Source organism: Phocoena sinus, chromosome 4 (assembly GCF_008692025.1).
Source record: "Phocoena sinus isolate mPhoSin1 chromosome 4, mPhoSin1.pri, whole genome shotgun sequence".
Taxonomy (NCBI): domain Eukaryota; kingdom Metazoa; phylum Chordata; class Mammalia; order Artiodactyla; family Phocoenidae; genus Phocoena; species Phocoena sinus.
The window spans coordinates 116,338,817-116,356,251 of record NC_045766.1 but is presented as its reverse complement, the minus strand read 5'-3'; the positions used below and the strand labels follow the sequence as shown (position 1 = coordinate 116,356,251).

Below are 17,435 nucleotides of genomic sequence, written 5' to 3'. Positions count from 1 at the left end.
TAAGCACTCAGAATTAATAGTCATCATTATTATTATTAACTTTGAGAATAAGAAGAAGTCATGAATATTAAATTTTTAATCATAAATGTATGAAATTTTGTTTTATCATTACTTATTATGGCAACTTAGAAAATATATATTTATAATTTGTTGAAATAATCTGAGTAATTTGCATATATTTTAAACTTAGATCCCCTAATTGTTTTAGTCAGTGATGAACTGGTACGCCTCATTTTTTGTTTACTAAGTCTTCTCTTATGTTGTTTTCAAACATCTTGCCATGCATAGATGTGATCTAAGAAGTTCTTCCTCTGTTTCAAAAGAGTTTCTTCCTGTATGATTCTTTAGGTTCACCATTCATCTTAGACTGTTGGTCCTTTTTATTTATCTCAATTCTCTGTTTCTTCTACAACTAAGATAGTGAGGTAATGTGCCACATTATCTCTTTAGAAATTTAAATAAGAAATAATGTCACAAGGCCAGGTTCTCTCCCAAGAGGCTTCCCAAGATATCTAGGGCCTCACCAGCAGCTCTCCTCTAACAGAAGCATAATGTTTGCAGCACACCAAGAGTGGATCCTTTTTGGGATACACTCTGATTAACCACCATAGTATTTTTAAAATTTACAGTGAGGAATAGCAATTGCAGAGTTTCTGGGACTTGTTGTCCCTATGAACAATGCATTCTCTTTCTGCTGACAGGAATTAATCTGTGATTTGAATTTGGATAGCAAACTATCAATAAATATTTATTGGACTGCTGAAACAACTCTTTTATGTCTCACTTTACTTTCTCATAAAATACACCCCAATAGCTGTCATTTGTTTGCAATTTCTTTAAAATGTTGCCTTACCCACTAGGATGCAGAAATTGTAACCGACATATATGCCACGAAGTCCCAGCCTTTTTTCACCTTGCCTGTGTTAAGACCATTAAGGTAATGTGTGAAAACAAAGCAATGAGACTTTGCTCTTTTGCAATTTCCCTGTTTGAGAACATGTCTTAAGCAACATGGGGCTTCGTGGTTCCATCATGACAGGGAATTTGTGTGCTCAATACTGACTTTCTACCTCATTCCTGTTCTATATACCTTTGACTTTAGAATTTGTTATATCACTCTGGGTCACTCATTTAATATCTTGATAGCACCAGACTTCCAAAAAATAGGAGATAATCGATCACAGCATTTGCTACTCTGTCACCTGAGATTTTTTGAGGACGAATATGTTTAATACAGATTGTAATAGCACCTCAAATGTCATACCTTCTTTTAATCTCTGGAAAACATTTTTCTCGAGTAGAAGAGAAAGTTGGAAAATTGCTTTTCCCATCTTTAATTCTGAGGGAAAAAATTTCCAGCTTTATTTACATTTTAAATATTTCTTACAGTATTAATGATGGTAAAAGTGCCTAGAGATCATAAATTGAGATTTTTCTACAAGCCGCTTGAGTGCAATACTTTTAAAAACTGCATATAGTCCAGCTGTGGTCACCATGAATGTGAGTGTTCTCTATTCTTTACTTGTGATTATAGAAATACAATCTATAGCAAACATTATCCCAAACATAACTGTTTGAAATCCATGAACATTTCTAGACATAAAACATTTCTTAAATAAGTACATTCTTTATTAGCATTTCCTTTTATTCTCACCAAAACCCTAACATGTGATAAGCACATTATCATTCCCATGTTATTGCCTGAAGTCCACAATTGAATTAAATTTCTACTCACAGGTGAAGAAATGGGGCCACAGAGGTTGCAAATGTTTCAGTTAAGAAATACTTTTTTTCATGACTTTCAATTTCTGAAGAAATGAAAAAAATTTTACTTAGATCACTGCCGTAACTTAAGCCCCAACAGAAAGTCTGAAAGGAAGCATACTTCTAGGGAATTACCCAACCTCAGAGTCCTCAGGTTTTTCAGTGTTACCTTCTGTGTCATTATTTTGAAAATACCAGCCTGATAATTCTTGAAAAATATAATTCTGCTCTTAATATCCAGTAGAAGAAGCATATTAACCATAATCTTGACAAGTGTATTCCTTCAATTCTGCTATAGAACATAAACTATTTTTTAGCTAGTCAGGAGGCTCGATATATTGTCAGACAGCACATAACAGACGCTCAATTTAATATTCATTAAATGAATCAGTGAAATTTGGAAACTAGAACTGGGTTTCGGAGAGTAGGGTCTTAGAGGCATGAGGAAAGACTGAGAAATAGAGTCAGCTGATTTGTAGAGAAGCTGCTGGTTAAGAATATGGTACCACTGTTTTTCACCCCAGGGGTTTTATAAACAAAATCTAAGTTGATTTCCTTTACAAGCCGGTTTTAATAGAAGTGGAATTTCAGACATTTTACAAGTCTCCCTTTGGTAAATCACTAATTAATAAGAAATCTTGAACTTCTTGCTTTTACTTCCTATGTTGGTTTTGACATTATAATAAAAATGTTAAACCCTTTAGTTTGATAGAGAAAGTCTTTCTAAGCCTTATTAGCTCTCGTCCAGGCCCGTTAAATAAAGACTTGGGATACTTCATTTGAAGGTACCATTGATCCATTGGATCACCGCTCTAACAGCAATTATCAGCATATGACAAAGAAGTTTGTAGCCGAAGGACATCTGGTTAATTGAGGGACTGTTTAATTGATTTCCATATTAATCAGAACTTTACAAAAGTAACAATATGCATAATCATTTAATTCTGGATTCATATTCCTATTTATATGAATTTCATCCATACTCTATTTTTTTAATGTGCATACATGCTTTAAATAGGATTAGTATTGTTTAAAGTCTAGTTTATTATGTCTTCCAATAAAGTTTACCTAGGAATGCAAAATTGACTACCTTGAGTATTCTCTTCATTTTTAAATACTAAAAAGCTCACATATCAAGTTTTGTTTCATTTCTTGGCTCAGATGTTTTCTTCCCTCTACCTGTGGAATGTGTTATAGATTTTTATTTTTGTATCAACTGAAAAAATGCGCTTTATTTGGAAATCTTCATGGCCCTTGTAAACACAGGCATGTCAAAGTGTGAGATTTAGGAATCTACCTCGTAGAATACAGCAGGAACAGAACGTTAAAGAGTTACCAAAGAATTACCGTAAAAAAAAATACAAAAAAAACTTCACCCGTGTATATGTGAAGTCATATCCTGACCAAAAGAGGAAGTGGCAGGTTACTAGGCTCAAACTTATCTGTGGCTCTACATCATAGATAACATACTGCTGACCGTCTTCAGTTGTTTCTGTAACAACAGAAAGTGCACTCACTCGGAGTAGTCTGAATTCAAAATGCTGAAGAGAAAACCATCCAATGTTTCAGAGAAGGAGAAACATCAAAAACCAAAGGTAAGGTAATTTCATACATAGTCGGGCAAAACCAACATGCTTAATAGAATACACACGCACATACATTGTTCTTATCTCTCAATCATAAATCAATTCAACCATAGGGTTGAATCCCTCATGGCAAATATGGAAAAAATTGAATTGCCAAGTTAAGTTTAGGTGTTAAATACCTGACAATTATTGTCTCTGTAATTTTATCTTATAGGGCATATTTATTATTTACATCTGTAACTGAACTTTGAGCTTGTATTGTCAACTTCATGGAAATCATTTTGGTGGTCTCTTTTTGAAAGGCTGATATTATGAAATCTTGGTGTACATTTTTAATAACTATAAAGGTGTCAAGGTCTATTTAACAATCTACCAAGTGCATTTTATCTCTTGCATTCTCAGCTCTTCATTATATATTTAATTATGAGGTTGTAAAATGGAGATGTTTTGATTAAATATTTAATTTTTTTCATTTTTTCAGACTAAAATATGATAGCTTGTTGTAGAGGTTATTTTTTCTACTCTCTCTCTCTTGAACTAACTCCACTACTAGAGAGAGGACTGGGTTGTGTTTGGGAAACATCAAAACCCCATAAATTTATAGATTTGACAAATTGGTTCTATTTGAAATGTTACCCTATTCTTTGTATTGAAAATAATTACTACTTAAAAAGTAGGATATGAGATAACAAAGTTTAGATTCAATTGTAGAACTATAAATTAGTTTCATTAATAACATAAAAGAAAATATCTGTGAAATACTGGTGTCAGAGAAGTTTTCCAAAACCTGTATATTTTTTGAGTTTCTTAGGTAAATAACAATTTAAATCTGCTTGTGAATAAACAATAACTGAGTTCAGGTGTCTTTTTAGAGGACTGATTTATTATCAATTATTGACCTTTATTTGCTAGGCACCATTCAGAGAGAAGGGAGTTGGAAATTGATTGTGAACTTTTGAACTGTTGTGACATTGAACAATGGTCTGTGTTTTATAACTCTTTGCAAGTTACCACACAACCTCTCTGAATAAAACTGAAAATAAATGATTGCCAGTCTTTGGAAACTAAGAATAAACGATTTTCAATATTAATTCTTTCTGACACAAAAATCTTATAAAGGGTAGGCAAACATCTCTAGTTAAAAATACAGCTGGGGGCTTCCCTGGTGGTGCAGTGGTTGAGAGTCTGCCTGCCGATGCGGGGGACAAGGGTTCGTGCCCCGGTCTGGGAAGATCCCACATGCCACGGAGTGGCTGGGTCCGTGAGCCATGGCCGCTGAGCCTGCGCGTCCGGAGCCTGTGCTCTGCAACAGGAGAGGCCACAACAGTGAGAGGCCCGCGTACCTCTCACTGGTAACAAGGTAACATTCAAGGTAACATTTGAAAATTCAAGGTAACATTTCCCAAAGAATACAACAAAGTTTTTAAAAGCATTACTTACCTTTCTGTTCAAGATTATTTTTACATACAATTTGCTTGATTAAACACAACCAATATTGAGTTGACCGTAGTAAGTTTTAAGGAGATCACAAAAATTAATATGAAGCAGTGGTTTCCCTCCAAGTATTTAAAATTTAAAGTTAGAGTATCTCATAAGAACTCTTATGTAGTGAACTACTATCATATTTATGTCATTGAACAATTTTCAAAATGATACTTTAGTCTATGATCATCATTTGCCTTAATTGTAAGAACTATTGTAATAGAAGTGGTATATTGTTCATCTTATTGACTTACTTATTCATAAATGTAAAAATATATTTGATAAAATATACATCTGGGAACAAAATATATCACAGAAAATAGTCACACTGGAAACATTAACTTTTGCTGTGAATGAATTCCTGTTTCCTTTAGATGGATGGTTTCATTTTATATGAATTTAAAGAGCTATGTGAATGTATATTCACATGTTCATAACTTCCAGATCAACTAAATCCTTTCCTTTTAATATGGAGGTGATATTTTTCCAATTATTATACTTATGTGTTAGAAACAACTTTAATTCACATTTATTTTACTGGGTAATTTTCTTTGTGTATTTTATGGAAAAAGAGCCAAATCCCTAAGAGATGGCAGAGATTCCTACAAATAAATGGCTAGTAGAGTGAGGACTGCAAATCCCTTCATCTACTAGAAGGGAACATAGGGCCTGTTTCTAGAAAGATAGAATAGGACCATCAAGAAATCAGTCTGAAATGTAGGGAATCACTGTCTACACTAATTGACTACATATCAGACAATCATTCACATCTCTTGACCTGGAAACATACATTCCTTGTGCTATACTCTTTCAAAATTTCTGAGAGAGATTTCCTTGCTTTTTAACTGTAAATGCTAAAGTAGGTAAGAAACAACAACATTAAAAATGAGGTGACTATTATTTAGTCATGCAGCTCATGTTAACTTCTGTGGGTTGTAGTTCAGGTGACCTAATACCCAATTCAAATGGTGAGTGAATATTATAACTAATGTTATTCCTTAAATAAAAGTTACAAAACTGTTCATTTGAAAAGTAAATAAATGGAGAAGGACTTTGTTATTAGTATTTTTAAATATGTCCTGTGGTTGTGAGAAAGTTCAAAACATTCATGGCTATAAAATGTAGCAATAGATATTATAAGTCTGTATACAAAATAATTTATTATTTTCTTATATTCACAAGACTTATCAATAAACATATCCATGAATCAAAAAAAAATCAGAACCCATTAAAATATCATTTTACCATCTATAATTTATTAATATGTTTTCTTCTTCACCTTTTATTCTCCTCTGTTTCTCCATTTTTGGTATGGGTTCTTTCCTTCAAATAGCTCATAAATAGGACAAATAGCATTCATATTTATTATAAGAGATTCATAGTGTAGGTTAAAAAGGAGAGACCAGAAATATTCCATAAGGGAAACTGTTATAATTCATGTCTCAGAACTCTCTATGGCGTATTAGTAAATTCCAAATTAAGAAAGATATTTGATAAATTTCTTTTTGATAAATGATTAAGTATTCTACATTTAGATTAGTCAATCAAAAATAGCCTTTCTTAACATACTTGCAAGGTACTGTACTTTCCTTTTTGAATTTTGTTTTCACCTTGTCATCACTAGTGCCCACTACTGATTGTGAATTAAAAAAAATAAGCATATCTAGTATGCAGAGTTCAAAAGATATGATCTCATTACACTCAATAAATCTTTAAATTATAGAACATAATTTTCCTTAACTCTTTTTCCAACTAAAATGTTTTAGTTTGCTATATTCATTGTGAGGTTATGATGTACCAGTGGCTGTGTTTAGAGCTTTTTGTACATTAATTTATTTAATATTTGTAACATTTCTGTGAGAGAATAACTTTTATTTAGCCTTATAGATGAGAAGGCATAGAGAAGGTTAATGAACTTAAGCAAAGATGCACAGATAAAAAATAAAACTCTGTTGTGTGAAATACATATGTCAATTTCCGGCACTCCTGTTCTTAATTATTATGCCACCGTTACAAGCATAGGGACCGTAGATATTATTTCTATTTCTGTCTTAATCACCAGCTAAATTTTAAGGAAAACTGGGAGAGCATATTTTTAAGAGCCTCTCTCTGTCAGGTGGAAAGGAATTTAGAGGTCCTCCATTCCTGTCTCTGACTAAATGCCAGAATTCCACCTATTAAATCCCTCCAGGTGTCCATCCAAGCTTTAAAACTTAAAATTGTAAAACAACAATAAGAACAACTTTATTAGCATTCAAATGTTCAAATTGTCAAAAAAATCATGACCTAGTATTGAGATAGCTAAAAGCATGTATTTCCCTCCTAAATCTAGTATAACACCTTTAATGTAGTAAGCTCTTAATAAGTATTTGGAAAGTGAATGAAGTTTCTTGATTCTACTGTATGCAACCAGGTTCAAGTATGAATACTGACTAGTACTATGTATTTTCATTATTCTTGGTAGCAAGGCTGTTAGTGTGTACATAAGAAAGTTTGTATGCATGTGTGTGAATACAATTGTAAATCATTTCTAAGTTTTATTTTAAGAAAAACTCCAATAAAGCAAATGTTGTGCAAGAATCCCTAGAGAGTTCCATTGTTACATAACAAGTAGACCATTGCTCCAGGTTAGGGAATATGGTAGAAACTTCAAAAATAGAAAAGGAATAGACACCACAAATGAAGCTCTGCTCCTGTAATTAGAACAAGTTGACCTTTATTTGGCTGGGATTAATGATCTGTGTTAATAATTCTTAACTCAGGTTTTTCTTTGAGTAAAGGAGTTTCAAATACCACTGTTATTTTAAAGGGAAACACTGATATAATGGCAGCTCTGGAAATAGTTTTTTCTTTTTACCATTTTTTAAAATCTAAAGTGCATACTAAATGAGACACCATTAGTGTCACAGATGCTAATTTTCACTAGCAATGACTGAAGTGGCATTCTTTCCCATTTGCATTTGATCCTAGCAATGATGAGAGGTGATGAGTTGATTATGAGTTGTTTTCACTGCACTGCCCGCTGTGCAAATTTATGCTCCTAGACAAGGATGACACATAGTTGTGGCATTTAAGAGCTTTCTTCATTGCTTTTCCTATCAAGACTGTTAAGATACATTTTTAACTCTTATCTAACAAGGTATAAGAAAAGAGATGAAGTATTTATATGAACCAGTGCTTACTTTAGGCCAAATACTTGCACAAGGGGTTTATGGAACTCCCTCCGGCACCTAATTTACAGAAAACAGCACTGTAGCTGTGAAAAATTTTGTCCGAGATATCATGGCTAGCAAAAAAATTGAGTTGAGATTATTTGGGGCGGCTTTTCTTCTTCTAAACCTGTGGGTTTCCCCCCTGCTACTTCTTTTTGCGTCATCATCTGGGGTATAATTTTCAGACTTTAATTTATGTTTATGTTCTTCAGTTGAATGTTTTGGCTTTTCAAACAAAGTGATTCCAAGTAAGGTATGTGATATACAATGTAAGTAATATTTTGAATCCACTTTTCCCATTAGAAAAATGGTGGGTATAAATAAATGTTTATCTTTACTTTGGGTTATTACCCCCACCCCGTGCCTCTAAAAAATCTCTCTAAAGGTTCTCTTCACTTCTGTATTTAGTTAGTATTTGTGTCATATTTGTTTTCCAAGAAATATTTAAAGTAAATTATAATGCAAACCTAAAGACAAATAACATAAGTCAGAAGAAAATGGAGTATAGACCACAGTAAAAAGTATTACAGGGCCACCAAGTTTGAGTTGAATATGGATCTAAGTATTGCTACTCATTGTGGTCCTACAGACTAGCAACACTGGCATTCCAGGAGTTTGTTAGAAATGCAGATTCTCTGGCCTACCCCAGGCCTATTAACTCAGAATATACATTGTAGTGAGATACCTAGGAGCTCTGTGAGCACTTTAAAGTTTGGAAATGATTTCTACATTGACGGCTCTCAACCTAGGTTGCACATTTGAATCACTGAAGAGCTTTAAGAAATACTGATGATTGGGTTCCTTCTTCAATATTCTAATTTACCTAATGTAGAATGTACCTGAGCATCAACAACGTTTAAAGTTTCCCAATCTGGAGATATTTTTTTCTACTAATCTCTTCAAAGAACTTAAAAGTTAATTCACTCCTCCCTTCCTTCATTCTTCAAAGCAATAGATATCTACTGAGCACTTACTATGAACAATATAGACCATATGCTGGGAATACAGTGGTGAATAAAACAAAGACCCCTGGCCTCATAGGATTTACATTTACTGGGGGTGACAGACAATAAACAAGATGAATATGTTAAATACAGAGTAGGCTAAGTGATGGTAAGTGTTAAGAAGAAAAGGAAGAATACGAATACAAAGAACCAGGGAAGACTTGGTGAGAATGGGACATTTAAAAAGGGACCTGAAGGGAATGAAGGGCTGGCCGTGAGATTGGCTGAGGAAATCTTACCCCAGGCCCAGGGATGAGCAAGACCAAAAGCCCTTTTTTTTTTTAATTAATTTTTATTACAGCAGAGTTGCTTTACAATATTGTGTTAGTTTCTGCTGTACAGCAAAGTGAATCAGTTACATGTATATATATAGCCCCTCTGTTTTGGATTTCCTTCCCATTTAGTTCACCACAGAGCATTGAGTAGAGTTCTCTGAGCTATACAGTAGGTTCTCATTAGTTATCTATTTTATACATAGTAGTGTATATATGGAGTGTCCCTGGTGTGTTTGAGAAACAATGGATCAGCATACACAAGGGGAAGGGCAGTCACAAAGAGCTGGATGTAGAGGGCCTTCTAGGTCATTATAAGGATTTGAGCTAGTGTTAAAAGACTTTGAGAAGGGAAGAGAAGGATCTGGCTTATATTTAGTGGGTTTATTCTTGCTTTTGTGTTTCAAATACACTGAAGAAAGTGAGGGAGGAAGCAGGGAAAAGAGACCCTTTAGGAAGATATTACAGAAACTAGGAAAGAGATAATGGTGGCTCAGACAAAGGAAGTGACAGGTGGATGTTGAGAAGATGTTGAATTTGGGATTTATTTGTGCATACTGTATACATTTGGATATATAAGAAAGGAACTTACCACATGGGCTGTAAAGGTGGTAAAGAGAAAGGCTGCCCCTGCTCTGCACTGTTCTTGCTTCCAGCTGGTACTCACACTTCAAGGAGAAATGCCCTCATCCCTCTGCTCCCAGCCACCAGAAAATTACCCCCATACTGATATGCCACTTCCCAAAAGTTTCTACCTCTTTCTTCAAAATACAATTTTCTATTGGATTTAATTTTCATTTCTGGGGTACCTTGAATCAGAATAGATGAACTAATAATTTGCTTATTTCGCCTTGTTGAATTGTTTGAAAGAGGTAAATAATTTTAGCCTTGAAAAATTATCTTCAAACAAAGTACCAATTCACTCTAGCCATCCCATTTTATAGAACATGAATCTGTAATCAAGTTTTATTTCAAGCAAGTAGCAAAGGGTTAGTACCAAATAGACGGCTATATCTGAAAAAAACACAGTGCCCAGATGATACATAGAAAGTTCTGGAGACAAATGGTTGAGAGAAATGACAGAAGTGTAGACTACCCTTGTAAATGTGGGTATTACATCCTATAGGAAGGTATAAAGTCATTACCTTGACTACCAATGCACTGGATTTGTTAAAAATCAATTTAATGACACACTTATCTCTTTAAACTTTCCTTACCTTGCTTAGGAGATAAATGGCTTCATTATCCCTACAGATTGTGTGGTTTCTTTTTAATAATGGAATTAAGTCCATACTCTACATAGCTGTGTTTCCAAATTTAGCATTCCCAAACTGATCCATTTCTCTTCCTTTCTAGTGTTAAGGACTTAGGTGAACTTTTGGAAACAAGACATTCATAATTAGCTTCTTAGTAGAGAACAAAAATGTTCTCCATTCTGAATTGATTAATAAGAATAGAAGAGGGTTTTAAGCTGTCTCTGGTGGTAGACAAAATGATTCTTCTATAGATAGAGAGCCATTTGTCAACACAGCTGGCCATGTCCCCTTTCTCCCCTCACTTAAAGAGTTTTGGAAGTTTTCACCTAAGTCTGTATTAGTTTTCTAGGGCTTCTGTAACAACATACCATAGACTCAGTGGCTTAGAGAACAGAAATTTATTTTCTCACAGTTCTGGTGTTTGGAAGTCCAAGATCAAGATGCAGCAGAATTGGTTTCCTTTGAGGGCCATAGGGAAGGATCTGTCTAGGCTTCTTTCTGGATGGCAGTTGGCCACTGCTTGCTGCCCTTTAACTTGGTTGTCCCTCTGTGCACATAACCTGGTGTCTCTCTTTGTGTATCCAAATCTCAGATTTCAGTGGCTCTGACCACTCTCATTCTTTTTCCTGTTTGTGCCTCTCTTACCCTAGAATACCTTTGCCCATTTTTCTCAATTCATGAACTTATTTTTTAATACCTCACTGAACTCTCATTCCCTCAAGAAAGCCTCCACCAGTTAACCCAAGGCAGTGCAATTAGAGAGCATTCTGGCAGAGCAGGAGGAAATATGAACTAAAGTCTTATAGGTTGGGTTTGAGGTCTTATTTTGATATTTCTTAACTATGAGATGTTGAACATTTTGTTAAACATCTTTTGAGTTTCTTGTGCTTATCTGAAGAAGGAGATATGTTAAGGCACATCACATAGGATTGATGTGAGAATTAAGTTAATTACCATATGTAAATTCCCTAGCACATGGTACATGTTTGATTAATAATCTCTCCCTCCTTTCTAGTTTAATAGTACTTGTTCAATACCTCTATTGTTTCTTTTAGCATAGTTTATTCTAATATGTCCTCCCAAATGGAGTTACCATCAAGAACAGGGGATGCATCTAATTCATATTTGTATCCCTGCAATTTTGGGGGGGGAACAAAGGGTATTGAACTCTGTCTAACTTTCAGACTCCATGTGCCCTCTATTACACTTTGGCTACCATCAAAAATATTTATAATGTGGAACATAGTCGTGATTCCTCAACATATGCACAATACTTGTGTAATGACTAATGGATAATATAAGTCATCTAAAGTAGTACTCTACTCCGAGACATAGTTTGTAAATGTGTCACTGATAAAGATCTGGACAACACCCACATAAAACAAAGTAACCATTCTTAGAATGTAATGAGACAAAACAATGATCAAAAATTGTAATGTAATCTGTCTGAAGGAAAAAAAAAAGCATTTGCAAAGAGTTGCTTTCAGAGCGGTTAGAAAGGAGGTGGAGAGTAGAAATTTGCCATTGAGTCTGCAGAACAATCTGTATCAACAAAAGCAAATATTCCATTAGGTTCAGCAGACTTGCTCACTTAGGTGAACTAAGTTCAGGCTATTATAACTTCATGTCTCTAGCCTTTAATACAACCTAATTCACTTTTCTGTGACTCTACTATACTAATCAAACAAACTTCCAGCGATGACTTTGCATCCCATGTCTCTAGGGGAGACATTTCTTTGATCAGTCAACAAGAATATGCATTCTTCTTGGCAGATGAATTTCTCATACCTAACCGATACTTGGTATTGCCATTTTTGGTAGCCTAACAGTTTAGTTTATGAGTCAGTCCCCCTTGGAGTTGTTTAGTTCTGCAGGCTTGAAAAATAAAGTTCTTGTACCTGTCAATGTGAGGGCTTGACATTGGACATGGAGACCCAACTAAGGAACTGGCTTCTTGGAAAGACTGGCTTAAGTTGCCACCCAACCCCACCTTTTCTCTATATTCATAAAATAAAGACAGCTAAACAATGAAGTTTGTTTTCTATGCTTTTCATTATTTTAACAATTTAAATTCCTGGAATAAGATTCAAGACAGATTTACCTTATATCAATATCATAATATATAGTGATATGACATTGGTCTGAATATTTGATTAAAATTTTTTCTGAATATTCACATGGTGTTAGCTAGGCAACTTTGATTTTTTAATTAACAGTAATAATAAATAATTTGATACATAAATTTTGTAATGCTTATGGGTATATATTCTTTATACTGTGAGTTATTATACAACCATCATCTTTTCTAAACTAAGCCATCTACAAATTTCAAATTACTTTAAGCTTATGAATATCTCACTATAATTATTTACCAATTTTAAAGTACCCGTTACCAATGAAACAAAGGTTCATAATTTTAAAAATAAAATTCCTTCAAAGATAAATGTTCTACAATTATCAGACATAAATTGTAGGTTTAGGAATTGTCATAAACTGAGTTCATTTCTACCACTACTATTACATTTCAAACCACTATTAACTCCTCAATAGACTAAAATATTTTTAGAGCCAAATCCAAATACAATGAAAGGAAAATAGATGTAATTGACAATGAAGACCCAAACATCTCTTCCAAATATCCTAGCATGAACTTACAACTATTTTTTTTCTACTTATTCTTTCCTTGTTCAGGATTACATACTGTATATTTGCCCCACATAAACATGTCTGTTCTTACTAAGAAAAAATAGTTTAAATTCCTAAGCATAGTGTCAGCGGGTGCTGCCTGAGATGGGAATGTTTATAAGCTTTATGATATTAACTGCAGCACTCAACCTCAGGTGGCATAAAACATGCAAAAAAGAACTTTCTGTCAGTTTTATTATTTCTAAAAAGGTTCCCCTTGAAGCAGAAGAGTGACCTTGCTCTGCTGAGCTGACATATGCCACTGGATTAATGGTCGAGCTCTGCTGGAGGGAAGCTCACAGAAACATTACAATTCCAGAAGCTGGGCTGGCGGTGACCATTAATCAGGGGGACCAAAATCATGCATCAAACACACTCATTTAAAAGTAGTAAAAATGACTTTAAAAAAAACCTTTTTGAGAATTAGCTTGTTGTTCGTCATTACCTGTGTTCAAGGAGATCACTGCATGACTGGAATATCTCTTGGGGAGAACGTTAGAGGTCATTACGTACCCAGAGGCCAAGTGAATATGGTGGACATTGCAGACTAATGGAGGTAAAGGAGAGATTTTGTTCCAGAGAATCTGATGGGAAAGTGTATTAAATGGATTCTATTTTCCCAACTTTATTTTCACTCCTTTATTTAACTAAGATTTCAAAGCAATGGGTACTATGAATGCTGGCCTCTTTGTGAAGATTTTATTTTATTTTTAAAACTGGAGTAATTGGATTTAGTGGTAGAAACATTTGACTGGTAAACTTGGTTAGGAAATTTCTCAGGATCCTAAAGTTTGAGTCAACATACTCAACTACTAAGTACGTGAATAAGTATCTTCATGGACTTAAAGGTACTGTACATTCTTCCACCACATGTCAACTAAGAAAAAATTTTCAAGACTTTTTCTCTTTCTGATTACTGAAAAGGAGAAAAGGCTTAAATCTAAAACCCTGAAAGAGAATGTTCAGTTTAATTTAGATGATAAAAAGTTACTCTTGCTTTTTACAAATCTCTTTGATGATGGAGTTGAATAAGCATAACCTCTCCTTCATTTCTTCAATAGTTTGCCTTTTAGATTAATGATACTATGCATAATACATATGATATAATTTCATTAGTAGGTAGAACAAATAGTAGATTATGGCCTTTACTGAGAAAACCAGGACATTGATCATTAAGATTATGATCAATGTAGTAAGGCCTGCTATGATTACTACTTCAAAGTCATTCTTCTCCTAAATGACTGCTGCCTTCCTTAACCATGATATTCAATATTATCTTCTTTTGTTATCCATATGCTGCTCTGGAGAATTATTTATGCAGACTTATTTATTTGTTTTTGAAGATTATAGGATTAAAATAGTTGACAATGTCGTGACTATAGTTAAAATCTTATTGAATATTTGACTATAAGTAGAAAAAATCTAATATGTACACAATAGAAAGTTAATTTCTAAATTTATGGGAGGATTATACATATTTCTTGTAACTGGAAATCTGAATCATCCGTTTTTCATACTGCGTTCTCTCTACCAAGGTGCCTAGAAAACAAAATTAGTAATGGAAATTTGCTCACAGAAATTACTTATCATTGAATAGGTATGGTAAATGCATAAAGTACGTTACCTGTAATTCTTCATTCCCCTCCCCACCATCTTCCCTAAAACACAGACCATCTTGTGTAACCTTGGTGGACATGGTTAATCATGATCTCTAACTCTAAGCCCGAAAGTGGCATTGGAACGCTTTTCAACACAGCTCTCCATGAAGGTCTTAACAACCCATCCATGCTGGTGCAAAGAATTGAAAAGTTCCGCTTATTCTGGTTTTGAAAGATAGTCCATCCAGACAATGGGAAACCTTAGTGATATATTCTTGTGAATACACAACACTTTTCTAGTGCCCCCAAATGATTATGTTCACTAGAAACAATCTTTCTTTCTCTCCCTTGAAGAGTTCGGGAGATAATTTTTTTTTTTTTTTTTTTTTTTTTGCGGTACTCGGGCCTCTCACTGCTGTGGCCTCTCCCGTTCCGGAGCACAGGCTCCGGACGTGCAGGCTCAGCGGCCATGGCTCACGGGCCCAGCCGCTCCACAGCATGTGCTATCTTCCCGGACCGGGGCACGAACCCGTGTCCCCTGCATCGGCAGGCGGACTCTCAACCACTGCGCCACCAGGGAAGCCCCGGGAGACAATTATTAAGACACATTTTTTTGTCATCCAGTGCTCCTTTTAATACACAGTGTGTGGTTCATTGTCTTTTTATTATTTTAATCATCATTTTAGCAATTATCCTCTTTAGATTTGGCAATTTCTAAGTAGTCCCTCAGCTAATAACTACACAATCTCTTACAGTAAATAATTTTTGAAGATGCTTAAGCAAATTCAAATTGTATTGATTTCAGCTAATTTCATGTCCAAAACCTGTGATCATTTTACTGTCTTTCTTTAGACTATCAATAATATAGATATAGACATATGCATACAAAATGCCTTTCATGTATTAAGTAGTCAGTACAAGTATAAATAATGATGAATATAAATTTCCAAGCTGACATCTAGTATACATTTTTAATTTATTGTGTGTGTAAATATAATCTGCTGTTAGGAATTGCTTCTGTATTTGTATACCATTCATCTGAATATGGCTCTATTTAGCTCTTATAGATTGGAATTCTGTGATTGATGCCACCAATAGAGTGTAAATTCCTCCAGGATGGATTCTTATTCATACAGACAGCCCTGATCCCAAGCACAAAGTTTAGCCATAGAAACCCCTTAGTATATTTACACTGAATTGCATAATGTAAAACATTATGCTCCTTAAGTAAACATCAGCAAATTGTTTTCTTTGACTATAACGTGACTAAGTTATAATTTTCTTTTGTGTAACTGTGAAATGTATGGTTTTTGTCATTTAACTTGAAGAGAAATGTGTGGGATTTGTCATCTGTTGTGATTTTCCCAAGGCTCCCAACTATAGGATTTTTTCTATAGGCCTACATCACTTAAGATCAGGGGCAATCAATGTGTGCTAAAATGATGAGGTGTCGGCAAGTGGTCTCATAGACAAGGTAGGACTTGATCCTGCCCTTGAAGAATGGGCTGGATTTGAGTAGGAGGAAGAAGAGTGGAAGAACTTTCCTTGAGAGAAAAACAGCGTGAGCAACAGCTTAGAAACATAAATGAGTGTGTCCACACTGGCCAGCAAGAAGTGTCAGAAGTTCTGCTTAATCAGATTGACTAGCATTACCTGAATCCATGGGGAATCATGAATGTGCAGCATGCTAAGTTTGGACTTCATTTTGTTAACTAAAGAAGAGCCACTTAAACTCTCTGAGCCTCAGTTTTCCTCATCTGTAAACTGAAGGAATCAATAACCATCTCAGAGGGGGGTTGTATTTGTTTAATGAAATAATTATAGATAAATCGCTCGGCATAAAGCAAGCTCTCAGGGACCAAGAAACCAATGTGGAGCAAGCTTTACATTTTGAGAAGATGAATGGAATGATGAGAATTGGTATTTTAGGGAAAGGAGTCCAGTGTTGTGACATCTTTAGATGATTGGAGAGGCAAAAATTTGGGAACTAAAGAGCTGAAAGTTGTTATTTCGTTGACTCAGGAATGGGGTTGTAAGCACATAGTTGCATAGCGGTAATGAAGATAAATGCCTACAACAGAGATGTGAGAAAAGAATTGAGCAGATGTGAAGGCTGAAAGAATGTGTGTGTGGTAAATATATTACATTTTGCATTATGTGTCCAAACTCCCCAAAGACAGCAGTGAGCAAATACCGATTTCCAACAGTGCAGGTGGAAGGTTCAGAAGGCATGATCAAAACAGATCCTCAGGGGTAAGAGGCCATAAGCAGAGAGAGATTTTTGTTGGCATATAGCCTTCCAGCCTGAAGGCAGGCCGAGAAGCTACTGTAAATTAGAGAAGCTGTAAAAGTGGGTTCCCTAAGGGAATTCTGGAAGATTTCAAGGAAGGATGGTATAATGAAACAATTCCAGGAGGATCAAGAGGGACATACTTCTTTAGTTAAGTAGTTAGAAAAAGAGAGAGAAGGAATAGAAAGAAGGAATAATAATAATACAGGAGTGAGTAAGCAAGCAGAAGTTTTACAATAGGAAAAACAAGAAGCTGAGAGGTTCAAGATAGCCTGATCATGGTCAC

The 17,435-nt window shown here is 34.8% G+C and overlaps 1 protein-coding gene across 1 annotated transcript in view; it reads left to right on the top strand.

Moving 5' to 3' along the window:
* Positions 1-3,208: 3,208 nt before the first annotated feature.
* SAMSN1 (SAM domain, SH3 domain and nuclear localization signals 1) overlaps positions 3,209-17,435 on the top strand; it is a 48,629-nt gene continuing 34,402 nt past the window's right edge. Inside the window, exon 1 of the mRNA XM_032630444.1 lies at positions 3,209-3,359. Coding sequence (XP_032486335.1) covers positions 3,303-3,359 — 57 coding nt within the window. The 5' untranslated portion in view covers positions 3,209-3,302. The remainder of the gene's footprint in view (positions 3,360-17,435) is intronic.